At 48.1% G+C, this 14,123-nt stretch overlaps 1 protein-coding gene across 1 annotated transcript in view; it reads right to left on the bottom strand.

Annotated features, from left to right (window-relative positions):
- Positions 1-14,123, bottom strand: part of NUDT5 (nudix hydrolase 5) — a 104,601-nt gene that overhangs the window by 55,338 nt on the left and 35,140 nt on the right. The window contains exons 2-3 of the mRNA XM_063926880.1: positions 2,871-2,933; positions 2,550-2,617 (exon numbers count right to left, since the gene is read on the bottom strand). Of these exons, the coding sequence (XP_063782950.1) occupies positions 2,550-2,617; positions 2,871-2,933 (131 nt within the window). The remainder of the gene's footprint in view (positions 1-2,549; positions 2,618-2,870; positions 2,934-14,123) is intronic.

The following is a 14,123-nucleotide window of genomic DNA, read 5'->3' on the forward strand; positions in this document are numbered from 1 at the left end:
TTTCTTCCCATCTGTTGCTGTGGATACGAGGTCCCAGAGACCATCCCCAAACAATTCCTTACCCTTATAAGGCAGAATCTCCATGTGCCTTTTAAAGGCAGCATCACCTGTCCACTGCCGGGTCTCTAATACCCTCCTGGCAGAATGGACATTGCATTAATTCTGGATGCCAGCCGGCAAATATCCCTCTGTGCATCCCTCATATATAAGACTACGTCTTTAATATGCTCTATGTTAGCAAAATATTATCCCTGTCTAGGGTATTAATATTATCTGACAGGGTATCAGACCACGCTGCAGCAGCACTATTTATGCTGAGGCAATTGCAGGTCTCAGTATAGTACCCGAGTGTGTATATACAGACTTCAGGATAGCCTCCTGCTTTTTATCAGCAGGCTCCTTCAAAGTGGCCGTATCCCAAGACGGCAGTGCCACCTTTTTTGACAAACGTGTGAGCGCCTTATCCACCCTAGGGGATATCTCCCAACGTGACCTATCCTCTGGCGGGAAAGGGTACGCCAGCAGTAACTTTTTAGAAATTACCATTATCTTATCGGGGGAACCCACGCTCTTTACACACTTCATTCACTCATCTGATGGGGGAACAAAACACTGGCTGCTTTTTCTCCCCAAACATAAAACCCCTTTTATGTGGTACTCGGGTTCATGTCAGAAATGTGTAACACATTTTTCATTGCCGAGATCATGCAACGGATGTTCCTAGTGGATTGTGTATATGTCTCAACCTCGTCGACACTGGAGTCAGACTCCGTGTCGACATCTGTGTCTGCCATCTGAGGTAACGGGCGTTTTTTGAGCCCCTGATGGCCTTTGAGACGCCAGGGCAGGCGCGGGCTTAGAAGCCGGCTGTCCCACAGCTGTTTCGTCATCCAGCCTTTTATGTAAGGAGTTGACATTGTCGGTTAATACCTTCCACCTATCCATCCACTCTGGTGTCGGCCCCACAGGGGGCGACATCCCATTTATCGGCCTCTGCTCCGCCTCCACGTAACCTTCCTCATCCAACATGTCGACACAGCCGTACCGACACACCGCACACACACAGGGAATGCTCTGACTGAGCACAGGACCCCACAAAGTCCTTTGGGGAGACAGAGAGAGAGTATGCCAGCACACACCAGAGCGCTATATAATGCAGGGATTAACACTATAACTGAGTGATTTTTCCCCCAATAGCTGCTTGTATACACATATTGCGCCTAAATTTAGTGCCCCCCCTCTCTTTTTAACCCTTTGAGCCTGAAAACTACAGGGGAGAGCCTGGGGAGCTGTCTTCCAGCTGCACTGTGAAGAAAAAATGGCGCCAGTGTGCTGAGGGAGATAGCCCCGCCCCTTTTTCGGCGGACTTTTCTCCCGCCTTTTTCATGGATTCTGGCAGGGGTAATTTATCACATATATAGCCCTGGGACTATATATTGTGATGATTTGCCAGCCAAGGTGTATTATATTGCCCTCAGGGCGCCCCCCCCCCCCCAGCGCCCTGCACCCGTCAGTGACCGGAGTGTGAGGGTTGCATGAGGAGCAATGGCGCACAGCTGCAGTGCTGTGCGCTACCTTGTTGAATACAGAAGTCTTCTGCCGCCGATTTTCCGGAACACTTCTTGCTTCTGGCTCTGTAAGGGGGCCGCTTGCGCGGCTCCGGGACCGAACATCGAGGTCGGGTCCTGTGGTCGATCCCTCTGGAGCTAATGGTGTCCAGTAGCCTAAGAAGCCCAAGCTACCACCAGTTAGGTAGGTTCGCTTCTTCTCCCCTTAGTCCCTCGCTGCAGTGAGTCTGTTGCCAGCAGATCTCACTGTAAAATAAAAAAACTAAAATATACTTTCTTTCTAGGAGCTCAGGAGAGCCCCTAGTGTGCATCCAGCTCAGCCGGGCACAAGATTCTAACTGAGGTCTGGAGGAGGGTCATAGTGGGAGGAGCAGGTGCACACCAGGTAGTCCTAAAGCTTTCTTTAGTTGTGCCCAGTCTCCTGCGGAGCCGCTATTCCCCATGGTCCTTACGGAGTCCCAGCATCCACTTAGGACGTCAGAGAAATAAGACATCATTAGACAGCAATTCTTAGAACGTGAAGAATATTCATGCACACCACCCGAGTATAAATGTGAACCTCTACCAAATGGTAAGTAAGGAGCATAACTCACCTATATGTAGTCATAAGTATAGGTTCATGTAGAAGAAAAAACATACTGTATCAATAACCGTATATATCCAGTTGCATGCAGCCTTTGCAGGGCTACAGACAGCCTTAAAACCAAGAGATGGTATCAAGGTCGTCTTGCTCTCCTCCCCAATTACAAAGCAAATAGGTCAGAAGTCTTCACTTTTAAGGCAAAGGCTTTATTCCAGATCTCAAAGTAAAATATATCCCACAAAGGGAAACGGACCTGGTTTCTTACTCCAAACAAAATGCTGATCCCCTAATGTTGTATGCTGTTAAAAAGGGTAGGGCTAAGTATACCAAGACTCTGTGAATGGAAAATAGAGAGCTCAAAATTGAAAACATTATTAGTGTCAAGGGCTGTCACCAACCTGGTTTTTCCTTCATGATCCACATATGTTGTTTCCTCAAGCTGCACCCACTTTCCTTTTGCCAGTGTCTACAAGAAAACAAAGGACTATGAACATAGGGGTTTTGTTCAGTGTGCGTTTGCTTATTTGGGAGTGGGGCACATTCTCCTACACGATCCCCCGTCCCTCAGAATCTATATTCCACAGTATAAAATCATCCTCCCCAACATTTGGTTTTATTAAAACAAGAAATTAAATTTTTTACATAACAACAATAATTATTAAAGAATCCAATACAAGCAATGCAGGCATAAAAGAAAAAAAAAAAACAACAAAACTTACCTCCTCTTTTATTATAGTGTCTTTACTATTGGAGATCTCTTTTGAATTCCGATTTTCCATTACCTAAGTGTTAAAATATAAACATCAACACATTACAGTCTAAGAAGATGAGAGAAATAATTTCCAGCCTCAAATGAAACTTTAGTACAGGGAATTTACACTATAATTCGTAAACATAATAAAAAGCAAAAAAGGAGGAGATTTATAGTAAGAACTTACCTTTGTTAAATCTCTTTCTGCGAGGTACACTGGGTTCCACAGGGAATAACATTGGGGGGTGTAGAGTTGGATCTTGATCTGAGGCACCAACAGGCTAAAAGCTTTGACTGTTCCCACGATGCTCAGCGCCGCCTCCTCTATAACCCCGCCTCCGTGCACAGGAGCTCAGTTTTGTTAACCAGTCCAATGCAGAAGCAGGTACTAGAGACGACAACCGTTAGTAGCCACGTACACCACATTCTCACGAGAGGAGAAGGTATCAGCGGCTAATGCCATACCAACCCAAAGAAGCTAAGTGCGTCAGGGTGGGCGCCCTGTGGAACCCAGTGTACCTCGCAGAAAGTGGTTTAACAAAGGTTAGTTCTGACCATAAATCTCCTTTTCTGCAGCGGGGTACACTGCGGTTCCACAGGGAATAACATCGGGGATGTCCTAAAGCAGTTCCTCATGGGAGGGGACGCACTGTAGCGGGCACAAGAACCCGGCATCCAAAGGAAGTATCCTGGGAGGCGGAAGAAGCGAAGGCATAGAACCTTATGAACGTGTTCACTGAGGACCACGTAGCCGCCTTGCACAATTGTTCAAGGGTCGCACAACGGCGGACCACCCAAGAAGGTCCAACAACCGAGTAGAATGGGCTTTGATGGTAGCAGGAGCTGGAAGGCCAGCCTGTACATAAGCATGTGCAATCACCATTCTGGCCAAGGTCTGCTTGTTAGCAGGCCAGCCACGTTTGTGAAAACCAAAAAGGACAAAGAGGGAATCAGATCTCCTAAGATAAGCTGTCCTCTTCACATAAATACGGAGAGCCCGTACCACATCCAAAAACCGCTCTTTGGAGGATAAACCTGGAGAGGTAAAGGCCAGAACCACAATCTCCTGGCTAAGGTGGAAAGATGACACCACCTTAGGTAGATAACCAGGGCGAGTTCTAAGAACCGCACGGTCACGCTGAAAAATCAGAAAGGGTGACCAACAGGACAAGGCACCCAAGTCAGAAACACGTCAAGCAGAGGCAACAGCCAGCAGAAACAGGACCTTAAGAGTAAGCCACTTAAGGTCCACAGACTCAAGAGGCTCAAACAGAGACTCTTGTAAGGCATTCAGAACAACCGACAAATCCCAAGGAGCCACAGGCAGGACATAGGGAGGTTGAATCAGTAAAACACCCTGAGTGAATATATGAACATCAGGCAGAGTCGCAATTTTTCTCTGAAACCATACCGACAAGGCAGAAATATGAACCTTGAGAGAGGCCAGACGAAGGCCTAAGTCCAGGCTCTATTGCAGAAAAGCCAAGAGTTTGGCGGTACTGAACTTGTATGCATCATAATTGTTAGTTGCACACCAAACAAAATAAGAATTCCAGACCCTATGATATATCCGGGCAGAAGCCGGTTTATGGGCCTTCAACATAGTTTGAATGACCGTCTCAGAAAATCCTTTGGCCCTCAGTACGGAAGCTTCAAGAGCCACGCCGTCAAAGCCAGCAAGGACAAATCCTGGTAGACACAAGGGCCCTGAACGAGGAGGTCTGGGCGTTGCGGAAGCAGAAGAGGACGCTCTATCGATAGACCCTGCAGCTCTGAAAACCAATGATGTCTGGGCCACGCCGGAGCGATAAGAAGTAGTATTTCTCCTTCTTGCTTGAACTTCTTTATTACCATGGGCAGAAGTGACACCGGAGGGAACACGTACGGCAGCCGAAAGTTCCATGGAGTTGCCAGTGCGTCCATGAACGCTGCTTGAGGATCCCTTGTCCTTGCAACGAAGACCGGAACCTTGCGATTGTGTCGAGATGCCATCAGGTCTATGTCTGGTAGGCCCCACTTATAAGACTTCCGGATGAAGGCTCCACTCTCCGGCGTGTACGTCCTGATGACTGAGGAAGGCCGCTTCCCAGGTAGGGCCAGCAGATGGCGTTCCGCCCAACGAAGAATCTTTGACACTTCCATCTTTGCTTTGCGGCTTCGGGTGCCGTCTTGACGATTTATGTACGCCACCGTGGTGGCGTTGTCCGACTGTACCTGAACAGGCCTGTTCTGTACTAGAGGCAGGGCCAGTGTTAATTCATTGAACACTGCCCGCAATTCCAGAATGTTTATCGGGAGGAGAGACTCCTCCCTGGTCCACCGACCCTGAAGAGAGTGTTGCTCCAACACCACACCCCAACCCCGCAGACTGGAGTCCGTCGTCAGAAGGACCCAGTTGGGGATCCAGAATGGATGACTCTTGCTCAGTTGTTGGTCCTGCAGCCACCAAGACAATGACAGACGGACCACCGGAGTCAAGGATATTATATGAGACCTGATCCGGTGAGGCAGGTCGTCACACTCGGAGAGAATTAACCTTGTAGAGGGCGGGAATGAAATTGAGCATATTCCACATGTCGAAAGCAGACACCATGAGGCCTAGTACTTGCATCGCCGAGTGTATCGACACACGTGGGCGAGAAAGGAAGCATCTTATCTTGTCCTGAAGTTTCAGGATCTTCTCCGGGGACAAAAACAACCGCTGGTTGTGGTTGTCCAAAAGAGCTACCAGGTGCGCCATGCTCTGAGCAGGAACCAGGCAACTTCTTCCAGTTGATGTGCCACCTATAGGCTTGCAGGAATTGGACCGTCAGTTCCAGATGACGAAGGAGAACCTCTGGAGAGTTCGCCAGGATCAACAAGTCGTCGAGATACGGCAGGATCCTGATACCCTGACGGCATAGTAGGGCCATTATGACCGCCATGACCTTGGTGAAAACTCGAGGAGCCAACGTCAGACCAAAAGGCAAGGCCTGGAAGTGAAAATGCAGGTTGCCAATAGCAAACCGCAGGTATTGCTGATGCGACACTGCAATAGGTATATGCAGGTAAGCATCCTGTATGTCCAGGGATACCATGTAGTCCTTGGACCCCAAGGCCAGAATAATAGAGCGAAGCTTTTCCATACGGAATTCAGAAACTTTCACAAATTTGTTCAAAGACTTTAGGTTGGAATGAGCCGAGAAGATCCATTCGGTTTCGGGACTAGGAACAGCGTTGAATAGTACCATCTGACTCTCTGAGCCAGTGGCAAGTACATTCTGTAAAAACCACTATATTATATGAGAACCCTGACGCACTTAGCTCCCCTCGGAGTACAGAATGTAGGGATAGCAGTAGATTTGAGATACACGGAATGGAAATCACACAGCAGCTATTGGCACACTCACATGTACAATGCAGAAATTATCACAGATAACAATAAAACTGCACTGGACTAGCAATACTGTAATAACTGCACTACACAAGTAAAGCTAATTAGGTATATAGATATAACAATGCACAGTAAACACTGGATGTATATCACAGGGTACTTGTACTAAATAACCCTGACAAAGTGCACAACACTGTCTAAAGACATGTAGAATACTTAAGTGTCCTATAAAAGCACAGAGCTGATGATGCAGGCGGCTTTACAGAGGAGGCATTGCCCAGCAGTCCCAGATCAGCGCAGTTGTGTGTGTAATGGCGGCCAAACGGGGAGAGAGAGAGAGAGAGAGAGAGAGAGAGAGAGAGAGAGAGAGAGAGAGAGAGAGAGAGAGAGAGAGAGAGAGAGAGAGAGAGAGAGAGAGAGACAGCTCCAGGGCGGAAAATTTTGCAGTAAATGGCGCCCTGGGGCTGGGGGAGGGGCTACAGGTCAGAGCCTAATCCCATTGCTGGACTTAACCACCGGTATTGTGGTCCTTAAAGAAATGGACTTAATGTAAAAAATAAGAATTTACTTACCGATAATTCTATTTCTCGGAGTCCGTAGTGGATGCTGGGGTTCCTGAAAGGACCATGGGGAATAGCGGCTCCGCAGGAGACAGGGCACAAAAAGTAAAGCTTTAGGATCAGGTGGTGTGCACTGGCTCCTCCCCCTATGACCCTCCTCCAAGCCTCAGTTAGGTACTGTGCCCGGACGAGCGTACACAATAAGGAAGGATTTATGAATCCCGGGTAAGACTCATACCAGCCACACCAATCACACTGTACAACCTGTGATCTGAACCCAGTTAACAGCATGATAACAGCGGAGCCTCTGAAAAGATGGCTCACAACAATAATAACCCGATTTTTGTAACTATGTACAAGTAATGCAGATAATCCGCACTTGGGATGGGCGCCCAGCATCCACTACGGACTCCGAGAAATAGAATTATCGGTAAGTAAATTCTTATTTTCTCTATCGTCCTAGTGGATGCTGGGGTTCCTGAAAGGACCATGGGGATTATACCAAAGCTCCCAAACGGGCGGGAGAGTGCGGATGACTCTGCAGCACCGAATGAGAGAACTCCAGGTCCTCCTTAGCAAGGGTATCAAATTTGTAGGATTTTACAAACGTGTTTGCCCCTGACTAAATAGCCGCTCGGCAAAGTTGTAAAGCCGAGACCCCTCGGGCAGCCGCCCAAGATGAGCCCACCTTCCTTGTGGAATGGGCATTTACATATTTTGGCTGTGGCAGGCCTGCCACAGAATGTGCAAGCTGAATTGTATTACACATCCAACTAGCAAAAGTCTGCTTAAAAGCAAGAGCACCCAGTTTGTTGGGTGCATACAGGATAACAGCAAGTCAGTTTTCCTGACTCCAGCCGTCCTGGAACCTATACTTTCAGGGCCCTGACCACATCTAGCAACTTGGAGTCCTCCAAGTCCCTAGTAGGCGCAAGACACCACAATAAGCTGGTTCAGGTGAAACACTGACACCACCTTAGGGAGAGAACTGGGGACGAGTCCGCAGCTCTGCCCTGTCCGAATGGACAAACAGATATGGGCTTTTTTGAGAAAAAAAAACCACCAATTTGACACTCGCCTGGTCCAGGCCAGGTCCAAGAGCATGTTCACTTTTCATGTGAGATGCTTCAAATCCACAGATTTGACTGGTTTTAAACCAATGTGTTTTGAGGAATCCCAGAACTACGTTGAGATCCCACAGTGCCACTGGAGGCACAAAAGGGGGTTGTATATGCAATACTCCCTTGACAAACTTCTGGACTTCAGGAACTGAAGCCACTTCTTTCTGGAAGAAAAATCGACAGGGCCGAAATTTGAACCTTAATGGACCCCAATTTGAGGCCCATAGACACTCCTGTTTGCAAGAAATGCAGGAATCGACCGAGTTGAAATTTCTTCGTGGTGCCTTCCTGGCCTCACACCACGCAACATATTTTCGCCACATGTGGTGATAATGTTGTGCGGTCACCTCCTTTCTGGCTTTGACCAGGGTAGGAATGACCTCTTCCTGAATGCCTTTTCCCTTAGGATCCGGCGTTCCACCGCCATGCCGTCAAACGCAGCTGCGGTAAGTCTTGGAACAGACATGGTACTTGCTGAAACAAGTCCCTTCTTAGCGGCAGAGGCCATAAGTCCTCTGTGAGCATCTCTTGAAGTTCCGGGTACCAAGTCCTTCTTGGCCAATCCGGAGCCATGAGTATAGTTCTTACTCCTCTACGTCTTATAATTCTCAGTACCTTAGGTATGAAAAGCAGAGGATGGAACACATACACCGACTGGTACACCCACGGTGTTACCAGAACGTCCACAGCTATTGCCTGAGGGTCTCTTAACCTGGCGCAATACCTGTCCCGTTTTTTGTTCAGACGGGACGCCATCATGTCCACCTTTGGTAATTCCCAACGGTTTACAATTATGTGGAAAACTTCCCCATGAAGTTCCCACTCTGCCGGGTGGAGGTCGTGCCTACTGAGGAAGTCTGCTTCCCAGTTTCCATTCCCGGAATGAAACACTGCTGACAGTGCTATCACATGATTTTCCGCCCAGCGAAAAGTCCTTGCAGTTTTTGCCACTGCCCTCCTGCTTCTTGTGCCGCCCTGTCTATTTACGTGGGCGACTGCCGTGATGTTTTATCCCACTGGATCAATACCGGCTGACCTTGAAGCAGAGGTCTTGCTAAGCTTAGAGCATTATAAATTTACCCTTAGCTATATTTATGTGGAGAAAAATCTCCAGACTTGATCACACTCCCTGGAAATTTTTTCCTTGTGTGACTGCTCCCCAGCCTCTCGGGCTGGCCTCCGTGGTCACCAACATCCAAAACTGAATGCCGAATCTGCGGCCCTCTAGAAGATGAGCACTCTGTAACCACCACAGGAGAGACACCCTTGTCCTTGGATATAGGGTTATCCGCTGATGCATCTGAAGATGCGATCCGGACCATTTGTCCAGCAGATCCCACTGAAAAGTTCTTGCATGAAATCTGCCGACTGGAATTGCTTCGAAGGAAGTCACCATTTTTTTACCATGGCCCTTGTGCAATGATGCACTGATTTTAGGAGGTTCCTGACTAGCTCGGATAACTCCCTGGCTTTCTCTTCCGGGAGAAACACCTTTTTCTGGACTGTGTCCAGAATCATCCCTAAGCACAGGAGACTTGTTGTCGGGATCAGCTGCGATTTTGGAATCTTTAGAATCCACCCCTGCTGTTGTAACAGTATCCGAGATAGTGCTACTCCGACCTCCAACTGTTCCCTGGACTTTGCCCTTATCAGGAGATCGTCCAAGTAAGGGATAATTAAGACGCCTTTTCTTCGAAGAAGAACCATCATTTCGGCCATTACCTTGGTAAAGACCCGGGGTGCCGTAGACAATCCAAACGGCAGCGTCTGAAACTGATAGTGACAGTTCTGTACCACGAACCTGAGGTACCCTTAGTGATAAGGGCAAATTTGGGACATGGAGGTAAGCATCCCTGATGTCTCGGGACACCAGATAGTCCCCTTCTTCCCGGTTCGTTATCACTGCTCTGAGTGACTCCATCTTGATTTGAACCTTTGTAAGTGTTCAAATTTTTTTAGATTTAGAATAGGTCTCACCTAGCCTTCTGGCTTCAGTACCACAATATAGTGTGGAATAATACCCCTTTTCTTGTTGTAGGAGGGGTAATTTAATTATCACCTGCTGGGAATACAGCTCGTGAATTTTTTCCCATACTGCCTCCTTGTCGGAGGGAGACCTTGGTAAAGCAGCCTTCAGGAGCCTGCGCAGGGGAAACGTCTCGACATTCCAAACTGTACCCCTGGGATACTACTTGTAGGATCCAGGGGTCCTGTACGGTCTCAGCGTCATGCTGAGAGCTTGTCAGAAAGGTTGGAACGCTTCTGTTCCTGGGAATGGGCTGCCTGCTGCAGTCTTCTTCCCTTTCCTCTATCCCTGGGCAGATATGACTCTTATAGGGACAAAAGGACTGAAGCTGAAAAGACGGTGTCTTTTTCTGCAGAGATGTGACTTAGGGTAAAAACGGTGGATTTTCCAGCAGTTGCCGTGGCCACCAGGTCCGATGGACCGACCCCAAATAACTCCTCTTCCTTTATACGGCAATACACCTTTGTGCCGTTTGGAATCTGCATCACCTGACCACTGTCGTGTCCATAAACATCTTCTGGCAGATATGGACATCGCACTTACTCTCGATGCCAGAGTGCAAATATCCCTCTGTGCATCTCGCATATATAGAAATACATCCTTTAAATGCTCTATAGTCAATAAAATACTGTCCCTGTCAAGGGTATCAATATTTTTAGTCAGGGAATCCGACCAAGCCACCCCAGCTCTGCACATCCAGGCTGAGGCGATCGCTGGTCGCAGTATAACACCAGTATGTGTGTATATACTTTTTATGATATTTTTCCAGCCTCCTGTCAGCTGGCTCCTTGAGGACGGCCCTATCTATAGACGGTACCGCCACTTGTTCTGATAAGCGTGTGAGCGCCTTATCCACCCTAAGGGGTGTTTCCCAACGCGCCCTAACTTCTGGCGGGAAAGGGTATACCGCCCATATTTTCTATCGGGGGGAACCCACGCATCATCACACACTTCATTTAATTTATCTGATTCAGGAAAAACTACGGTAGTTTTTTCACATCCCACATAATACCCTCTTTTGTGGTACTTGTAGTATCAGAAATATGTAACACCTCCTTCATTGCCCTTAACGTGTGGCCCTAATAAGGAATACGTTTGTTTATTCACCGTCGACACTGGATTCAGTGTCCCTGTCTGTGTCTGTGTCGACCGACTAAAGTAAACGGGCGTTTTAAAACCCCTGACGGTGTTTTTGAGACGTCTGGACCGGTACTAATTGTTTGTCGGCCGTCTCATGTCGTCAACCGACCTTGGCGCGTGTTGACATTATCACGTAATTCCCTAAATAAGCCATCCATTCCGGTGTCGACTCCCTAGAGAGTGACATCACCATTACAGGCAATTGCTCCGCCTCCTCACCAACATCGTCCTCATACATGTCGACACACACGTACCGACACACAGCACACACACAGGGAATGCTCTGATAGAGGACAGGACCTACTAGCCCTTTGGAGAGACAGAGGGAGAGTTTGCCAGCACACACCAAAAACGCTATAATTATATAGGGACAACCTTATATAAGTGTTTTCCCTTATAGCATCTTTTTTATATATTTCTAACGCCAAATTAGTGCCCCCCCTCTCTGTTTTAACCCTGTTTCTGTAGTGCAGTGCAGGGGAGAGCCTGGGAGCCTTCCCTCCAGCCTTTCTGTGAGGGAAAATGGCGCTGTGTGCTGAGGAGATAGGCCCCGCCCCTTTTTCGGCGGCCTCGTCTCCCGTTCTTAACGGATTCTGGCAGGGGTTAAATATCTCCATATAGCCCCCGGAGGCTATATGTGAGGTATTTTTAGCCAAAAAAGGTTTTCATTTGCCTCCCAGGGCGCCCCCCTCCCAGCGCCCTGCACCCTCAGTGACTGCCGTGTGAAGTGTGCTGAGAGGAAAATGGCGCACAGCTGCAGTGCTGTGCGCTACCTTAAGAAGACTGAGGAGTCTTCTGCCGCCGATTCTGGACCTCTTCTCGTTTCAGCATCTGCAAGGGGGCCGGCGGCGAGGCTCCGGTGACCATCCAGGCTGTACCTGTGATCGTCCCTCTGGAGCTAATGTCCAGTAGCCAAGAAGCCAATCCATCCTGCACGCAGGTGAGTTCACTTCTTCTCCCCTAAGTCCCTCGTTGCAGTGATCCTGTTGCCAGCAGGACTCACTGTAAAATAAAAAAACCTAAGCTAAACTTTTCTAAGCAGCTCTTTAGGAGAGCCACCTAGATTGCACCCTTCTCGGCCGGGCACAAAAATCTAACTGAGGCTTGGAGGAGGGTCATAGGGGGAGGAGCCAGTGCACACCACCTGATCCTAAAGCTTTACTTTTTGTGCCCTGTCTCCTGCGGAGCCGCTATTCCCCATGGTCCTTTCAGGAACCCCAGCATCCACTAGGACGATAGAGAAATCCGACCTGTGCCCATGCCCTGGTGGTCTAGTGGGGTCCCTGCACGGGCACAGTGTCCACGCCAGCGCGCGCGGCCCGCCTCCCAAGAACCGTGCCGGATCGCGGTTTGCAGCGGGCCCCACCTGGGGGACCCTCTTACCTCCTCCAATCAGAGGCCACGCGATCTCAGAGAGCAGCGGTAAAGTGTGTGTGCCCTGAAGAGAGAACCAAAGCCTCCGCTGTAGTTACCCATCAACCAGGGCGCGGGAGTGTACAGCGCCGCTGGGAGGCGAGGGAGCCGCAGCATGATGTGTCAGCATGACACATAGCACTTTTAAATGCCTATGCTGCAGCTCCGAAGTCTTCTTTCATTTGAAAGCTCTTTTCGTTAGCCTGCACTGCAGGCACCAACTTACAAACTGAGCTCCTGTGCACGGAGGCGGGGTTATAGAGGAGGAGGCGCTGTGCATCTTGGGAACAGTCAAAGCTTTTAGTCTGTTGGTGCCTCGGATCAAGATCCAACTCTACACCCCCCAATGTTATTCCCTGTGGAACCCAGTGTACCCTGCTGCAGAAATAAGCATGTTAACATGTATTTTCTTTAAAACTACTGTGTGGACATATTTTATGCAGACACTTTTTCTCCTTTTTAAATTAACTTGAGGATCTGCAATAATGATTCAGACTACAATGGAAATGTATCACTAATAGACAAAATCATAGTATAAGTAGAAATATATATATATATATGTAGTATTATAAAGCATCACTGGCGCAGGAAGTAGTCATGATTACTAAGTGAATGGCTACAACAAAGCATTTGCAACAGTACCTGGGAAAACCTTCCAAACAGAAGAGGACATGGACACCAGTCTGTTGAGGTTTTACTGATTAATTGGAGATTGAGTTTTAATATTTTATATGGATGGATTGATCGATGTACATAAGCCAAAAATGGTATAGGATGTATTTTACAGTCAGTAATTGTTCAATTACAAAGTGATATAAAAATAGGGCTGTGAGTTTTATCATCTGCACTTGGTCTCGGGCCCTACAGGACTTGCCGACGCCCCAACACTGTATACAGTTTCCGGGCGGGTAGATTCTTTACCTCTCTTTGTGATAGCAGAAACACTCTCCAGTCTTAGCATTTAACTGATGATTTTTTTCACCAAAAACCGCTCCGAAGTTGCCGTCGTTTTTTTAATGAGTGAATTAGGTGAAGAACCTGAATTTAACCCTATCCAAAATGATTTTAGTTTGAAAAAAATATTTTAAAATATGTTTTCAAACATCGATTGGGAACATTGTGACCATCGGAACATCGGAAACATTGCGGCTTTCATTTTGAAAGCCGGGACAGCCTCCAGGTACACAGAGAGGGCTTGGGGGGGTTTAATTTACACTCTCCAGCGGCTGCTATTGTTTGCAGCCGCTGGGGGATCCTGCCGTGCTGACCAAACAGCAGTGATCGGGAGCACGGCAATTAGTAGGGGAGAGTGCAGGGAGGCAGAGGGACCTTCCGGTCCCTCTGTCAGCAGCAGCGGAGGGAAGTTTCCCTTCCCTGCCGCTGCTAACACTGTTTATCTGACTGGTCGCATCCTGTGCGACCAGGTCAGATACAGCACTTGAAGGCATGGTCGCATCTGATGCGCCCATGCCAGGCAAGTGGTTAAAAACACCTATCCAACCAGAAATACCACAAAATCGCTAGATCAGAAAGTAGCAACATTTTGGAAGCAAACCTCAAGCTTGTGTCTCAAATGAAAAATACAATA

This window comes from Pseudophryne corroboree, chromosome 6 (assembly GCF_028390025.1).
Source record: "Pseudophryne corroboree isolate aPseCor3 chromosome 6, aPseCor3.hap2, whole genome shotgun sequence".
NCBI classification, from domain to species: domain Eukaryota; kingdom Metazoa; phylum Chordata; class Amphibia; order Anura; family Myobatrachidae; genus Pseudophryne; species Pseudophryne corroboree.